General features: G+C 34.1%; 1 protein-coding gene across 4 annotated transcripts in view; it reads left to right on the top strand.

Annotated features, from left to right (window-relative positions):
* VPS13A (vacuolar protein sorting 13 homolog A) overlaps nt 1-13,773 on the top strand; it is a 270,963-nt gene that overhangs the window by 112,994 nt on the left and 144,196 nt on the right. For all 4 annotated transcript variants that reach the window (XM_027964486.2, XM_027964487.3, XM_027964488.3 and 1 more), the window contains exons 24-27: nt 5,493-5,574; nt 6,993-7,147; nt 7,628-7,784; nt 11,812-11,891. In XM_027964486.2, coding sequence (XP_027820287.2) covers nt 5,493-5,574; nt 6,993-7,147; nt 7,628-7,784; nt 11,812-11,891 — 474 coding nt within the window. The remainder of the gene's footprint in view (nt 1-5,492; nt 5,575-6,992; nt 7,148-7,627; nt 7,785-11,811; nt 11,892-13,773) is intronic.

Here is a 13,773-nt window from a genome sequence, read left to right as displayed (position 1 = left end):
ATGTAATTATATGTACTGAAGATTTCTTCTTCTTTATATAGCTTTGAGTTACTATCTAGTATTCTTTTCCTTACCTAAAGGGCTCTGGCAAGGATATCTTATTGGGCAAGTATAGTGATGATACACTCCTTATGTTGTTGTTGTTTGTCTGGAAATATCTTAATTTCTCTCTCATTTTGAAGGATAGTTTTGCCAGACACATAATCCTTGGTGTCAAATATGACTTTTCATTACCTTTAGACCTTCATGGTTTCTGGTAAGAAATTAGCTTTTAATAATTTATTGAGAGTCTTAGCATAGGCAGCTCACTTCTCTTATTGCTTGCAAGTTTCTTCCTTTGTCTTTCAACTGTTCAATGATAATATGTTTTGGAGTGGATGTATTTGAATATATGTTACTTTCAGTTATAGATTTTTTAGGTTCATGAATGTGCTTTGCTCAGTTGCCCAATTGTGTCCAACTCTTTGTGGCTCCATGTGCTGTAGCCTGCCAGGCTCTTCTGTCCCAGTTTTTCATCATATTTGGGCACATTTTTGGTAATTATTTTTTCAGATATGCTTTCTTGCCCTCTCTCCATCTTGTTTCTTGCTGGTGTTCTCATAATGCATATATCATCTTACATTATGGTATCTTACAGGCCCTTTAGGTTGTGTTCATTTTTCTTTATCCTTTGTTTCTTTTCTTTTTTTAAAAAAATAATTTTGACTGATGTGTATACATGTTTACTGCTGCTCAACTCTGCTTTTGAAATTCTCTAATGTATTTTTTCTTTCAGTTACTGTAGTTTTCAGGTCTGGAACTTGTTTGGTTTCTTTTATAATTTCTGTCTCTTTGTTGATACTTTCCATTTGTTGTAACATTCACCTGGTTTCCTTTCTCTCTTTCTCAATGGCTCTTTTTAGTTCTCTGAGAACATTTTAGACAATTGATTTAACGTTTTTTTTTTTCCCCAGCAAATCTGATGCCTTTGCTTCTGCTTGAACTATGTCTGCTTTTTCCTCTGTGCATAGGCCACACTTTGTTTCTTTATGTCTGTTCTCCTGCTGTTGTAACTAGATAGAGGAATTATGAGGAAGTTATAGATCTATATATTCATTAACAGATTTAAAAATACTAATACTTAGCAAATATTACAGTCAAATAGTACGATATTTTAAAAAGATTAGACACTATGATACTTTAAAACACCCAGGAAAGCCAAAATAGTTCACCAATCAGTGTTAAGTACACTTTATTGAATAAAGGATAAAAAATGTATGATTATTTCAGTAGACAAGGAAAAAGCATTGATAAGATCCAACAGCCATGCATGATATCAAACTGAGAATATAAGGGCACCCCATCAATTTAGGAAACTAATATAATGTTTAATTTGAAAAAGACTGAATGCTTCCCCTGTAATATCAAGAATAGTGCAGGAATGATGGCTTTTCTTACTACTTCTATTCAAATTCATACTGAAGATTCTTGCTTCTGCAGTAACTTAAGAGAAATAATGACAGAATAGAAAGGGAAAAGTAAAACTGTTTCCTGATGATATGATCATTTATGCAAAAAGTCCTAAGGAATGTAGAAAAATACAACTAGCAATAGCGAATTTGTCACAGTTGCAGTCTATATCATCAGTGTAAATAGTAAATTGTTTCTAAAAATTAAATTAAGAAAAATATTCCTTTCATAATAGCATTAAAAAATTAAATAATTAGGACAAGTTTAGCAAAGGAATATAAGACCTGTGAATCTAAAACTATAGGATGTTTCTGTAAAAAATTGATCATGACCTAAATAAGTGAAATGATACAGTTAAAAATTGGAGGACTGACCATCTTAAAATGACATTTCTCTCAGAACCCTATAGATTTCTCACAGTCCTAATCTAAATACCAGATTTTTCTTTTGGAAGTTAGCAAGTTTATTATAATACATGTATGGAAATACATGAACATATGTTGGCCAAAAAATTTGGATAAGAATAATGTTGGGTTTCTAATATTTGATTTCAAGGCTTAGTTTATAGCTCCTTTATTCAGGAAAGTATTGTTTCAGCATAAGAATAGACATAAAGATAACGAAAGTAGAATAGAATTCAGAAATAACAATATGGTTAATATATATATTTTATTTCTTACAAAGTTTCCAGTGCAACTAAGTAAGCTAGTCTTTTCAACAATTGTTTTAAAATAATTAGATTTCCATGTAGGGAAAAAAGTGAACATCAGCCTGTAACATATACCATACATGGAATTTAACCTGCAGTGGAACTGAGACTTAAATGTAAATGCCCAAAGGTGTAAAGTTTGAAAACCTTCAGAAACAGAGAAAATCTTTGAGTTCTTGTGGTGGATAAAAGTGTCTTGGGATAAATAGGCACAAATACAGGAGAGAAAAAAGTAAATTTTAATTCATAGATATTAACATTTTCCACCTTTTGAATGACACTGTTAATAATGAAAAAAGGCTGTCCATCCAACTGGGAAAATATTGGCAACCCATACAACTTAGAAAAGCTGTTAGTCGCTAAGTCGAATCTGACTCTTTGCAACACCATGGACTGTAGCTCCTTAGGTTCCTCTGTCCATGGGATTCTCCAGGCAAGAATACTGGAGTGGGTTGCCATTCCCTTCTGCAGGGGATCTTCCCAACCCAGGGAATGAACCTGGGTCTCCTGCATTGCAGGCAGACTCTTTACCATCTGAGCCACAAGAGAAAGACTATCCAAAATATGTAAGGAGACCAGGAATCCAATAAGAAATGAGCAAACGGACAAGAAAGATGTTCAGTTTTATTATTCACCTCATAAAACAAAATCTTCTTTAATGAATGTAGTGTAAAAAACTTCAAAACATTAAATATTGAAATTGGGGGCAGCATAGTTGTTAATTTTTGTGGCAGTATGCCTGATGATTGAGGACCCTGAGGGCAGCTTCTGAGTTGCTGGTAATATTCTGTTCTTGGATCTGAATTTGGGGTGCATGGGTGTGTTTTCTTTTTGAAATTTAGTTTTTATACTTAAATTACATACTCATATGCAGTAGATTATATTTCAGTAAAAATGTTTCCGCCAAATGAGTAGGATTCTGAGAAGCAGACACACAATCCATGAACCTATGATATGTGTAACTATATTTGTGAAATTCTAATTAAAACTAGGGTGAAAATGCCAGTAAGATTATGTCTGAGAATCCTAAATGTTAATGAGGAAGTGGAGCCATACAAACACTAATCTACTGATGACATCATATAATCTGTTATAAACACTTGTGAAAACATATTGATAGTACTTATTAAAGTGAATATATAACAAAAATAAACTCAAAATGGATTAAAGATCTAAACGTAAGACCAGAAATTATAAAACTCCTAGAGGAGAACATAGGCAAAACACTCTCTGACATAAATCACAGCAGGATCCCCTATGACCCACCTCCCAGAATACTGGAAATAAAAGCAAAAATAAACAAATGGGATCTAATTAAAATTAAAAGCTTCTGCACAACAAAGGAAACTATAAGCAAGGTGAAAAGCCAGCCTTCGGAATGGGAGAAAATAATGGCAAATGAAGCAACTGACAACTAATCTCAAAAATATACAAGCAACTTATGCACCTCAATTCCAGAAAAATAAACGACCCAATCAAAAAATCACCAAAGACATACAGATGGCTAACAAACACATGAAAAGATGCTCAACATCACTCATTATCAGAGAAATGCAAATCAAGACCACAATGAGGTACCATTTCACGCCAGTCAGCATGGCTGCAATCCAAAAGTCTACAAGCAATAAATGCTAGAGAGGGTGTGGAGAAAACGGAACCCTCTTACACTGTTGGTGGGAATGCAAACTAGTACAGCCACTATGGAGAACAGTGTGGCGATTCCTTAAAAAACTGGAAATAGAACTGCATTATGACCCAGCAATCCCACTGCTGGGCATACACACCAAGGGAACCAGAATTGAAAGAGACACATGCACCCCAGTGTTCACTGCAACACTGTTTATAATAGCCAGGACATGGAAACAACCTAGATGTCCATCAGCAGATGAATGGATAAGAAAGCTGTGGTACATAGACACAATGGAGTATTACTCAGCCATTAAAAAGAATACATTTGAATCAGTTCTAATGAGGTGGATGAAACTGGAGCTGATTTTACAGAGTGAAGTAAGCCAGAAAAAAACACCAATACAGTATACTAACACATATATATGGAATTTAGAAAGATAGTAACGATAACCCTGTATGCGAGACAACAAAAGGGACACAGATGAATAGAACAGTCTTTTGGACTCTGTTGGAGAGGGAGAGGATGGGATGATTTGGGAGAATGGCATTGAAACATGTATACTGTCATGTAAGAAACGAATCACCAGTCTAGGTTCGATGCAGGATACAGGATGCTTGGGGCTGGTGCACGGGGATGACCCAGAGAGATGGTATGGGGAGGGAGGTGGGAGGGGGGTTCAGGATTGGGAACACGTGTACACCTGTGGCAGATTCATGTTGATGTATGGCAAAACCAATACAGTATTGTAAAGTATAATAAAGTAAAATTAAAAAAAAGTGAGTATATAAAATTCCACTCGGATACATACACAGTAGAAAATCTTGCGTTTGAGCCCATGTGTTAAGCGATGGTTATACTGGTAATGTGAGTAAAAGCAAAAATCTCTAAACCACACAAATATTTACCAACATTGTAATGGACAAATAACTAGTGGTTTATATTCATCCATGTATAGTAGTAAGAATGAGTAAAGTATCAATATGGATAAAATTTAAAGAATATTTTGTTGAAACAGTGTCACAGGAAAATGTATGCAATATTATTACCTCTTTCTGAGTTTAGAAGGAAACAGGTTAAATAATATTAATTAAAATTAAATAATATTTTACTTATAAAATCAGTCGTAGAAGGTTAAAAACAAGTAAATAAATCAATTTTAGGGAATGTGATCAAGAAAGTAGCACATAAGATGCTTCTAGGTAAGTATGTGGTACTATTTTGGGTTTTGGCCTGGATGGATGATTCAGGGGTATCTTTTATTATTATCATTTTCAAATGAATTATATTTTTTGTGTATGCTCTACTTGGCTCAGGACAGTAGAAAAGTAATTTACTAAAATATCTTTAAAAAATTAAAAATAAAAGTACAAGCTCCCTAACTACAGAGGCTTTTGAGACTTTGGTTGTTTCCTGTGGATGCCATAGAGGTGGCTTCCTTTATTTAGTAAGATGTTAAGGTATATCTAGATTTCTTCCTACACAAAGTCTGTCAACAAGTAAATGATTATAACAGTGTGAAATTTATATTTAGCCTTAAATTGTAAAAGCACTCCTTTAAATTTACATTTACAAATTTTCTAGTTCAGACTGGAATCTTTCCAGTTAATTCAGATTTAGGGGTGTGTGTATTTGTTGTCACAGTTGTCCTAGAACTTACAATAAAAGTCTGTGTATCAGTTGAGAGTGAATTAACTTTTCTTCCAGGTTCAAAGATCCACTTCTTTCGGAACATCACAGATGTCACAGAAGAAATTTCCTCTTTTGGAAATTCCATGTGTTGAAGATGGTAAAATGAAGCTACTTTAGAAAATTTTCCTTGTTATAAATTGATTATAAAAATAATTTTCATTTGAAGACCACATAAACAATTTCATGCTATAGTAGATATGCATGTTATCTAGAAAATTTCACTTAAAATTCCTTTTGCAGAGGGATTTTCTGGAGAGAGTAACATGGAAGCATATGCACTACCATGTGTTAAATAGGGAACCAAAAGGAATTTGCCGTATGACTCAGGGAACTCAAACTGGGGCTGTATAACAGTGTAGCCGGATGGAAAGGGTGGGAGGTTAAGGACGAAGGGGACACATGTATACCAATGGCTGACTCATGTTGATGTGTGGCAGAGGCCAACACAATATTGTGAAGAAATTTTCCTTCAATAAGCTTCGAAAATCAATTGAATCCTGTAGTAACAAGGACCACTAGTAAGTTTTAATCATCTCTATCCTATTGTGATCTAAAAGAACCCATGAAAGTTTGTGTCTAATTTATAATCTGTTACTTAGCTTTTGGAGATCTTCATTATAGTAATTTTTTTTAACTTTTCACATTTTCTTTTTACTTATTAAAGGAAAATAATCAAGCCTTAATATCTACATTCACCTATGAAGTCTTGTATATATTTTGTTATGAAATACAGGCTTTCCGGCCACATTAGAAAGAAAAATAAATGTGTTTTACTCTTTTTAAGAGTTTAAAAATTGCTAAATGTTAAATAACAGAAATTGCCTTGTTGATACTCAGTTTTCTAGAGAATGTTTACCTTTCTCTGTAGTGACCAGGCTTGGTGGGAAGGGGAAGGAAATGTTTGTGAGATCATCTATCCTAAAATTCAATTTTATATTTTTAGAGATATATTAGATGGTTTTAGTTTCTCTTAAACCTTCTTTTAATAGTTTGACTGAATTTTGGACCCTTTAAAGTATGTTTTAAACATTTATTATCATATATATATGGCTATATAGTTGTACATATGTGAAATAGTGCTTAATCTTAGTTTCTCTGTTTAAACTGCAGGGCCTGCTTTTAATGTTTCAGAGTTTGTAATTAAGTTCTGTTTTGCTCTCCAGATAGAGTGAGCATATTAGTATGTTCCTTTGAGTATTCATCATGTAGGTAGTAATTGGCCTTGGCATTTGCTATAAAATTTTCTTTGGGAGTTTTTAGACTATTGATTTTAAAGATGCCTATGCTAAAGATTGCATTTTGTAATTTTCCATACATTTTGTCATTAAGAATTTATTTTTGCAGCTATAATCTCTATATGCTTTTTATTTTTATGTTGCAGTTTTTTGAAAACTCACATTTCAGTTTTTTGAAGTAGTGTTGTAGTGTTCATATTTATTTCAGATAAATTATTAAAATTTTATTATTAAATCAGTCCTGTAAATTATTGACTTAAAAATGTTCTGTGGTATTTAGATTCAGATGAGGAGTATTTTGATGCACCATGTAGTCCGTTGGAAGAGCCTCTTCAGTCTCCATCTAGAATTAAAAGTCCTCAACAGAAAAAGCTTCAGAAACCAGATTGTTTTAAAAATATGATTGAATATGAAATAAGATTTGAAGTACCAGAGGTATGCCTTATATGTACCATGGTAAAATTAATAAGGCTTATTTAAATTTTGGTCATTTCTGCTATTTACAGATTGTTTATATAGTCTTATTACTAATAGACATTGTTGGTTTAATCCTATTTAAGCTCAATTTAGATGTTGCTTTGTGACTCTCCTTCCCCTTTGAAGATTAATTTCCTTAATAATTAAAGATTTGGCCACCCTCACCTTCTGAGAGGGACCACATCTGCCTGTGGAAAGTTTAAATAAATCCTCTTAAAAAAAAAGAATCAAGAGTTTACATGTATTGTTACTATTCAGTATATATTTATTGAAAATAATTTGCCTAGTGCATGTATTTTATATGTATAAGCTCTCCCCTAAATTTAAATACATATCGTTTATATCATATGTATACGTCATATATCCAAATATGGCCATCATCTGCATAAATATTTTTTTTTGTGTTAGATAGTTGTTTCTTTTTTCTTTCTTTTTTAGGTTTTGATTCAGTTCTGTCACCTTGTTGGAGACTGTGAACTACCTGTGGTAGAAATTGATGTCTTAGGATTGGGCACAGATATTGAGCTTAGAACATTTGATTTGAAAGCAAATGCCTTTTTGAAAGAGGTCTGCTTAAAATGTCCAGATTATTTTGGTAAGTATCTCTGTTTTTAAAAATAATTCAGTTCAGTTCAGTCACTCAGTCGTGTCCGACTCCTTGCGACCCCATGGACTGCAGCACGCCAGGCCTCCCTGTCTATCGCCAACTCTTGAAATTTACTCAAACCCATGTCCATTGAGTCGGTGATGCCATCCAACCATCTTATCCTTTGTCGTCCCCTTCTCCCGCCTTTAGTCTTTCACAGCATCAGGGTCTTTTCAAATGAGTCAGTTCTTCGCATCAGGTAGCCAAAGTATTGGAGTTTCAGCTTCAACATCAGTCCTTCCAATGAGTATTCAGGACTGATTTTCTTTAGGATGGACTGGTTGGATCTCATTGCAGTCGAAGGGATTTTCAAGAGTCTTCTCCAACACCACAGTTCAAAAGCATCAATTCTTCAGCACTCAGCGTTCTTTATAGTCCAACTCTCACATCCATACATGACTCCTGGAAAAACCATAGCTTTGACTGGACAGACTTTGTTGACAAAGTAACAGACTTTTGTTGTCTCTTCTTTTTAATATGCTGTCTAGGTTGGTCATAACTTTCCTTCCAAGGAGTAAGCGTCTTTAATTTCATGGCTGTAGTCACCATCTGCAGTGATTTTGGAGCCCCCAAAAATAAAGTCTGTCACTATTTCCACTGTTTCTCTATCTATTTGCCATGAAGTGATGGGACCAGATACCGTGATCTTAGTTTTCTGAATGTTCAGCTTTAAGCTAACTTTTTCATTCTCCTCTTTCATTTTCATTAAGAGGCTCTTTAGTTCTTGTTCGCTTCCTGCCATAAGGGTGGTGTCATCTGCATATCTGAAGTTAATTAAAAAAATTAATTTTACTATTTGATTAGCTTCCAGATATAAATTCTCTAGACATTTAGTTAGTACATTTGATATTATCAAAGACATATTATGAGTTAGTCTTCAACTTTCATATTATACTTTGATCTAAGGAGTAGGCTAGAGGGATATGAAGATAATTTTTCTCATTAAGAAAAATGGTTAAATTTAAATCTACTTAATGATACTAAAATACTGAAATAGTTTTCTATTGATATTACAACAGTTTACCACAAATTTATTAAATTTGTGTAACTGAGATGTCTGACAGAAGTCCCAACAGGCAAAAGTCAAGCTATTAATAGGACTTCTGTTTTGGAGGCTGTAGGGGAAGATCTGTTTTCTTCTTCATTCAGGTGTTGCCAGGACATCAGTTTTATCCGATTTGAGTCCATTTTCTTACTGCTTATAAGGTGTAGATTGGGCTTAGCTCCTACAGGCCTCTCTGAATCATTGCAAATAATTTTTTGTATCCCAGAACCATTATGAGGTGTTAGATCCTTCTCATGTTGTAGTCTCGCTAACCTTTTCTTCCACTCTAAAAACTAAGGTAATTAAGATTGGGTGCCTCTGGACAATCAGAGATCATTTCCCCTTAATCTTGACCTTAATCACCTCTGTAATGTTACATTTACCATATGAGATAACATATTCTCAGATTTGGGGGAATTAGAGCATGGACATTTCATTTAATTCCAAGGGTTTTTAACTCTTGCTTCAAGATTTCTTTTTTGAGTCATGTGTTATTTAGAAATGTGTTATTTATTTTCCAAATATTTTTGAATTTTCCAACTAGTTTTCTGTTACTGATTTTTGTTTTCATTCTTCTGTGGTCTGAAGGCAGACATTGTATGATTTCTGTTTTTAAAAGTTGCTAAGGTGTGTTCTGTGGCTCAGAATGTGGTTGATATTGGTGAATATTCCATGTGAGCTTAAGAATAATGAGTATTATGCTCTTGTTGGATGAAGTAGTCTCTAGACATCCATTACCTCCAGTTATTTGATGGTGTTACTGAGCTGAATTGTGTCCTTACTGATATATATATATATATATATATTTTTTTTTTTTCATTTCTGATAGAAGAGTATGAAGGGTTCTAATAAGGTAGGGGTTCATCTGTTTCTCTTTGCATTATGATCATTTTTTCCTTTCTATTGTTCAATAAGTACACCTTAAGGATTGTTGTATTCTCATGGAAAATTGACTGCTTAATCATTATTTAATGCCTTTCTTTATCCCTTACAACTTTTGCTTGCCTTGAAGTATGTTCTGTCTGAAAATTAACATAGCTATCCTTGCTTTCTTCTTTTTAGTGTTAGCATAATATAGTTTTCAACATCTGTTTACTTTCAAATTATATGTACTTTTGTATTTAAAGTGGGTTTTTAGCAGACAGTATATACTTGGGTCTTATTTTTTTTTAAATTCATGTTGGAAAGTGGTGTCGTTTATAATTTTTAAAATTAAAAAAAAATTTTTTTGAGGGAGAGGTTGGCATGGCCTTGTGGCTTTTAGGATGTTAGTTCCCTGACCAGGGATCAAACCCGGGCCCTGGCAGTAAAAGTGTTGAGTCCTAACCACTGGACTGCCAGGAAATTCCCTTTTGATTGTTGTTGTTGTTGTTTTTTTAATGTTTATAAGTTATTTAAGTTTTAAATGGAAGCTATCCTGTGAAATCTTATGAACTCATTTAGGAGTCCCCCCCACCCCACCACCCTGTGGTGAACTGAGATACTAAAATAAGGGAGTTAAAAACTTAAGCTGAACTCTCTGTGGGAATAAGAAAGGCGAGGAATATGCTTATATACACATCAAGGATTTGAGAGTGTCATCTTCTCTGGGAACTCATTCTCAGACGAAAGATGTTGTTAACTGGTATGATGAAATTTCTCCTTTTCTGTGAGCCCTGGATTAAATGTGATCTCTGTATGCTGGGAAGCAGATTAAGTATTGTGGCCTGAAAACTTAGTTATTGGAAATGATTTACACATTTTTAGTTCCATACTCTACACTTGTTCTGTGGCCCTTCAGAACTTGAATCTGGTAAATTGTGTTATGATTATCTCTTCCTAAAAAAATTATCATGCATGCAAGAAACAGAATCCTGCCTTATTATGCTTTTTACATTAAGAGTTTGCTCTGACAGTTGGAAAGAAAAGTGAGCCAACTTGATAGTGCTTTGCAGTAATCCAGAAGTATTACAGAAATTGTTAATATTTGTTTTTTTATAATTGTTTGTTTCCCTAAGACCAAAGGGTAGGAAAACCCTTGCATACATAATACAGGATATACAACTAACAGTTCACCTATTTGTGTAATACATTTGCTTATGTTTTCTTAGAAAGAGTAGGAAGAAGCGAATACAATATTTCTTACACAAAGTAAATAATCAGTAAATAGTTCTTCAGTGAATGAACAAATGTGTGAAAAAGTGGAGACTTCTTTAAGGATTGAAATGTGATTAGCATCTACAATAGAAGGCTAGCTTAAGTACTAATAAACTTAAATCTGGAGGGTTCTGTGGAAATACACTGTATTTTTTCCCTCATGAGTAGTATGACTGGTTTGTACTCCTATCTTCCAGTATCTCGTTATTGATTTCAAAGGCATAAGTAATTTGCTAATGATGGTTATAGAGACTTGACACAAAATACTCTTCTTCAGCAGTTTCCCTGATTATTTTCTTAGATTTTAAGCAGAAGCAACAATATAATTTGTAAAGACTGATAATACGGTACTCAAGTTTATTTTAATCTAAACTAATACACAGAACAGCTTATTTCTCATCAGCTATCTGATGTTTTTTGTAAACAGTCGTTTTTAGAGATTCTGACTACTTCTGTGATTCAGGACCAGAATCGCTTCATGTCCTTTCATTGTTCCTCATAAACATTGTTTTCTCTATCTGATTGCTACTTTTACTTAACTTCCTATCTAAGTTTAGAAAGGTAAGATAAGAATCTTTTGCAGTGCGGCATAAGGAAAGGGAATCATGAGATGAAATTACATTTGTACATTTTAAAATAAAGGAAGAAAGACCACCTGATTTGAGTAATACAGAGATCAGAATTCAGAACTGATACAGGAAATACTTCTTTTCCAATTCTATAATTGTTAATATTTCCTGCATTTATTTCCTGTTAGTTTTTCTATGAAAGAATAATTTGAGAAATTATTTTTAGATGAAAACAAGAAACCAATTTATTTGATTACAACACTGGATAACACAATGGAAGATCTCTTAACACTGGAATACGTGAAGGTAAGTAGTTTGATTTATATACTTGCTATGGTAAGCGAGTGGTGCTAGTGGTAAAGAATCTGCCTGCCAGTGCAGGAGACTTAAGAGATGTGGGTTTGATCCCTGAGTCAGGAAGATGGCCTGGAGGAGGCTGTGGCAACCCCCTCCAGTGTTCTTGCCTGGAGCATCCTGCGGACAGAGGAGTCTGGCGGGCTACCATCCATGGGGTCGCAAAGAGTCGGACGTGACTGAAGCAACTTACCTCGCATGCAAGCGTGGTAAGCATACTGCTGAGATATTTAAATCAAGTTTTATAAGTTCAGAAATACTCAGTTTAATCTCCATCCTGATGTGATCACTGTAACTCCTAAAACTTTAAGATGTTTTATTTTGTCATCCTCTATTAGATAACTTGTGATTTATAAACACTTAATGTATCAGGACAATAAGCAGCCCACTTTCTAAGTAGAAATGACCTGCAGTTTGACTGTTTCCCCCCATCAGGGAATCTACAGACTTTTTAATCTTGATGAAATTTATTGTGGTATACTATAAAAGATGAAGCTTTCACTTGATTTCCCACAATAGTCTGAAGTTACCTAATTTTCCTGCTGTCAGAGGGTCCATTCCTTTTCTGTTGACTTGTGATAACCAAGTCATCGTTTATTAAATATTTATGTGTACTGTCATCTACGTATGATTTCGGCCTTTGTTTTCATTGATCTGTTTTTATATAAGTGCCACATTATTTTAATAATTATAGCACTTTATAGTAAGAATAATGTTCAGTAAGCATTATATAACTTTTAAGATCATTTTTTACTATTATTGTTGTAGTTTTTAGTGTTTGTATTGTTTATGAATTAAACAACTTTTCATATTATCAATATAAAAATGTTTCAGATCTAAATATGACACAGAATATTTGATACCTGGTGGACCATTCTGTCAAAATTTTGTTTTAACATTCAGGAAGATTTGGGAAGGACCTTACAGAGTTGTGGATTATTAAATGATTTTCCTCTACATATGACAATATCTAAATTTCCACCCTTTTTTTGGTGGGAATTTTTTTCTTCCTTTAAATTTACTTTTTAGTTGGAAGAAAATTGCTTTACAATGTTGTGATGGTTTCTGTCATAGAATACCACAAACCAGCCATAATTATACATTTATCACCTCCCTCTTGAGCCTGCCTCCCCTCCCCCCATCCCACCCCTCTCAGTCCTCACAGAATGCCTGGCTGGGGTCCCTGTGTTATATAGCAACTTCACACCAGCTGTCTGTTTTGCACATGGTAGTGATTGGAGAAGGAAATGGCGACCCACTCCAGTATTCTTGCCTGGAGAATCCCAGGGATGGAGGAGCCTGGTGGGCTGCCATCTATGGGGTTGCACAGAGTCGGACATGACTGAAGCGACTTAGCAGCAGCAGCAGCAGTAGCAGTGTATATATGTCTATGCTACTGTCTCCATTTGTCCCACTCTTTGCTTCCCCGACTGTCTGCAAGTCCATTCTCTATATCTGCATGTCCATTCCTTCCCTGAAGATAGATTCATCAATATCATTTTTCTAGATTCCATATATATGCATTAATGTATGATATTTGTTTTTTTTCTTTCTGACTTCACTCTGTATAACAGGCTCTAGGTTCATCCACCTCACTAGAACTGACTCAGATTCGTTCTTTTTTATGACGAATATTTCATTATATGTATGTACCATATCTTCTTTATCTAAATTTCTACTCTTGGTAATAAGATAGTATGTAGCATTTATTGAATACTTGCTCTGTACTTAACAAGTTTCTTTTGTTCTGGTGAAGCAGTTGTTTAAGTAATTATATGTTTATAAATAGCTCAAAAAATTATATAAATGTGTATTAGGACCATTGTATAATTGT

The sequence above is a fragment of the Ovis aries genome, chromosome 2 (genome assembly GCF_016772045.2).
Source record: "Ovis aries strain OAR_USU_Benz2616 breed Rambouillet chromosome 2, ARS-UI_Ramb_v3.0, whole genome shotgun sequence".
NCBI lineage: Eukaryota > Metazoa > Chordata > Mammalia > Artiodactyla > Bovidae > Ovis > Ovis aries.
This window is presented reverse-complemented; position numbering and strand designations above follow the sequence as displayed.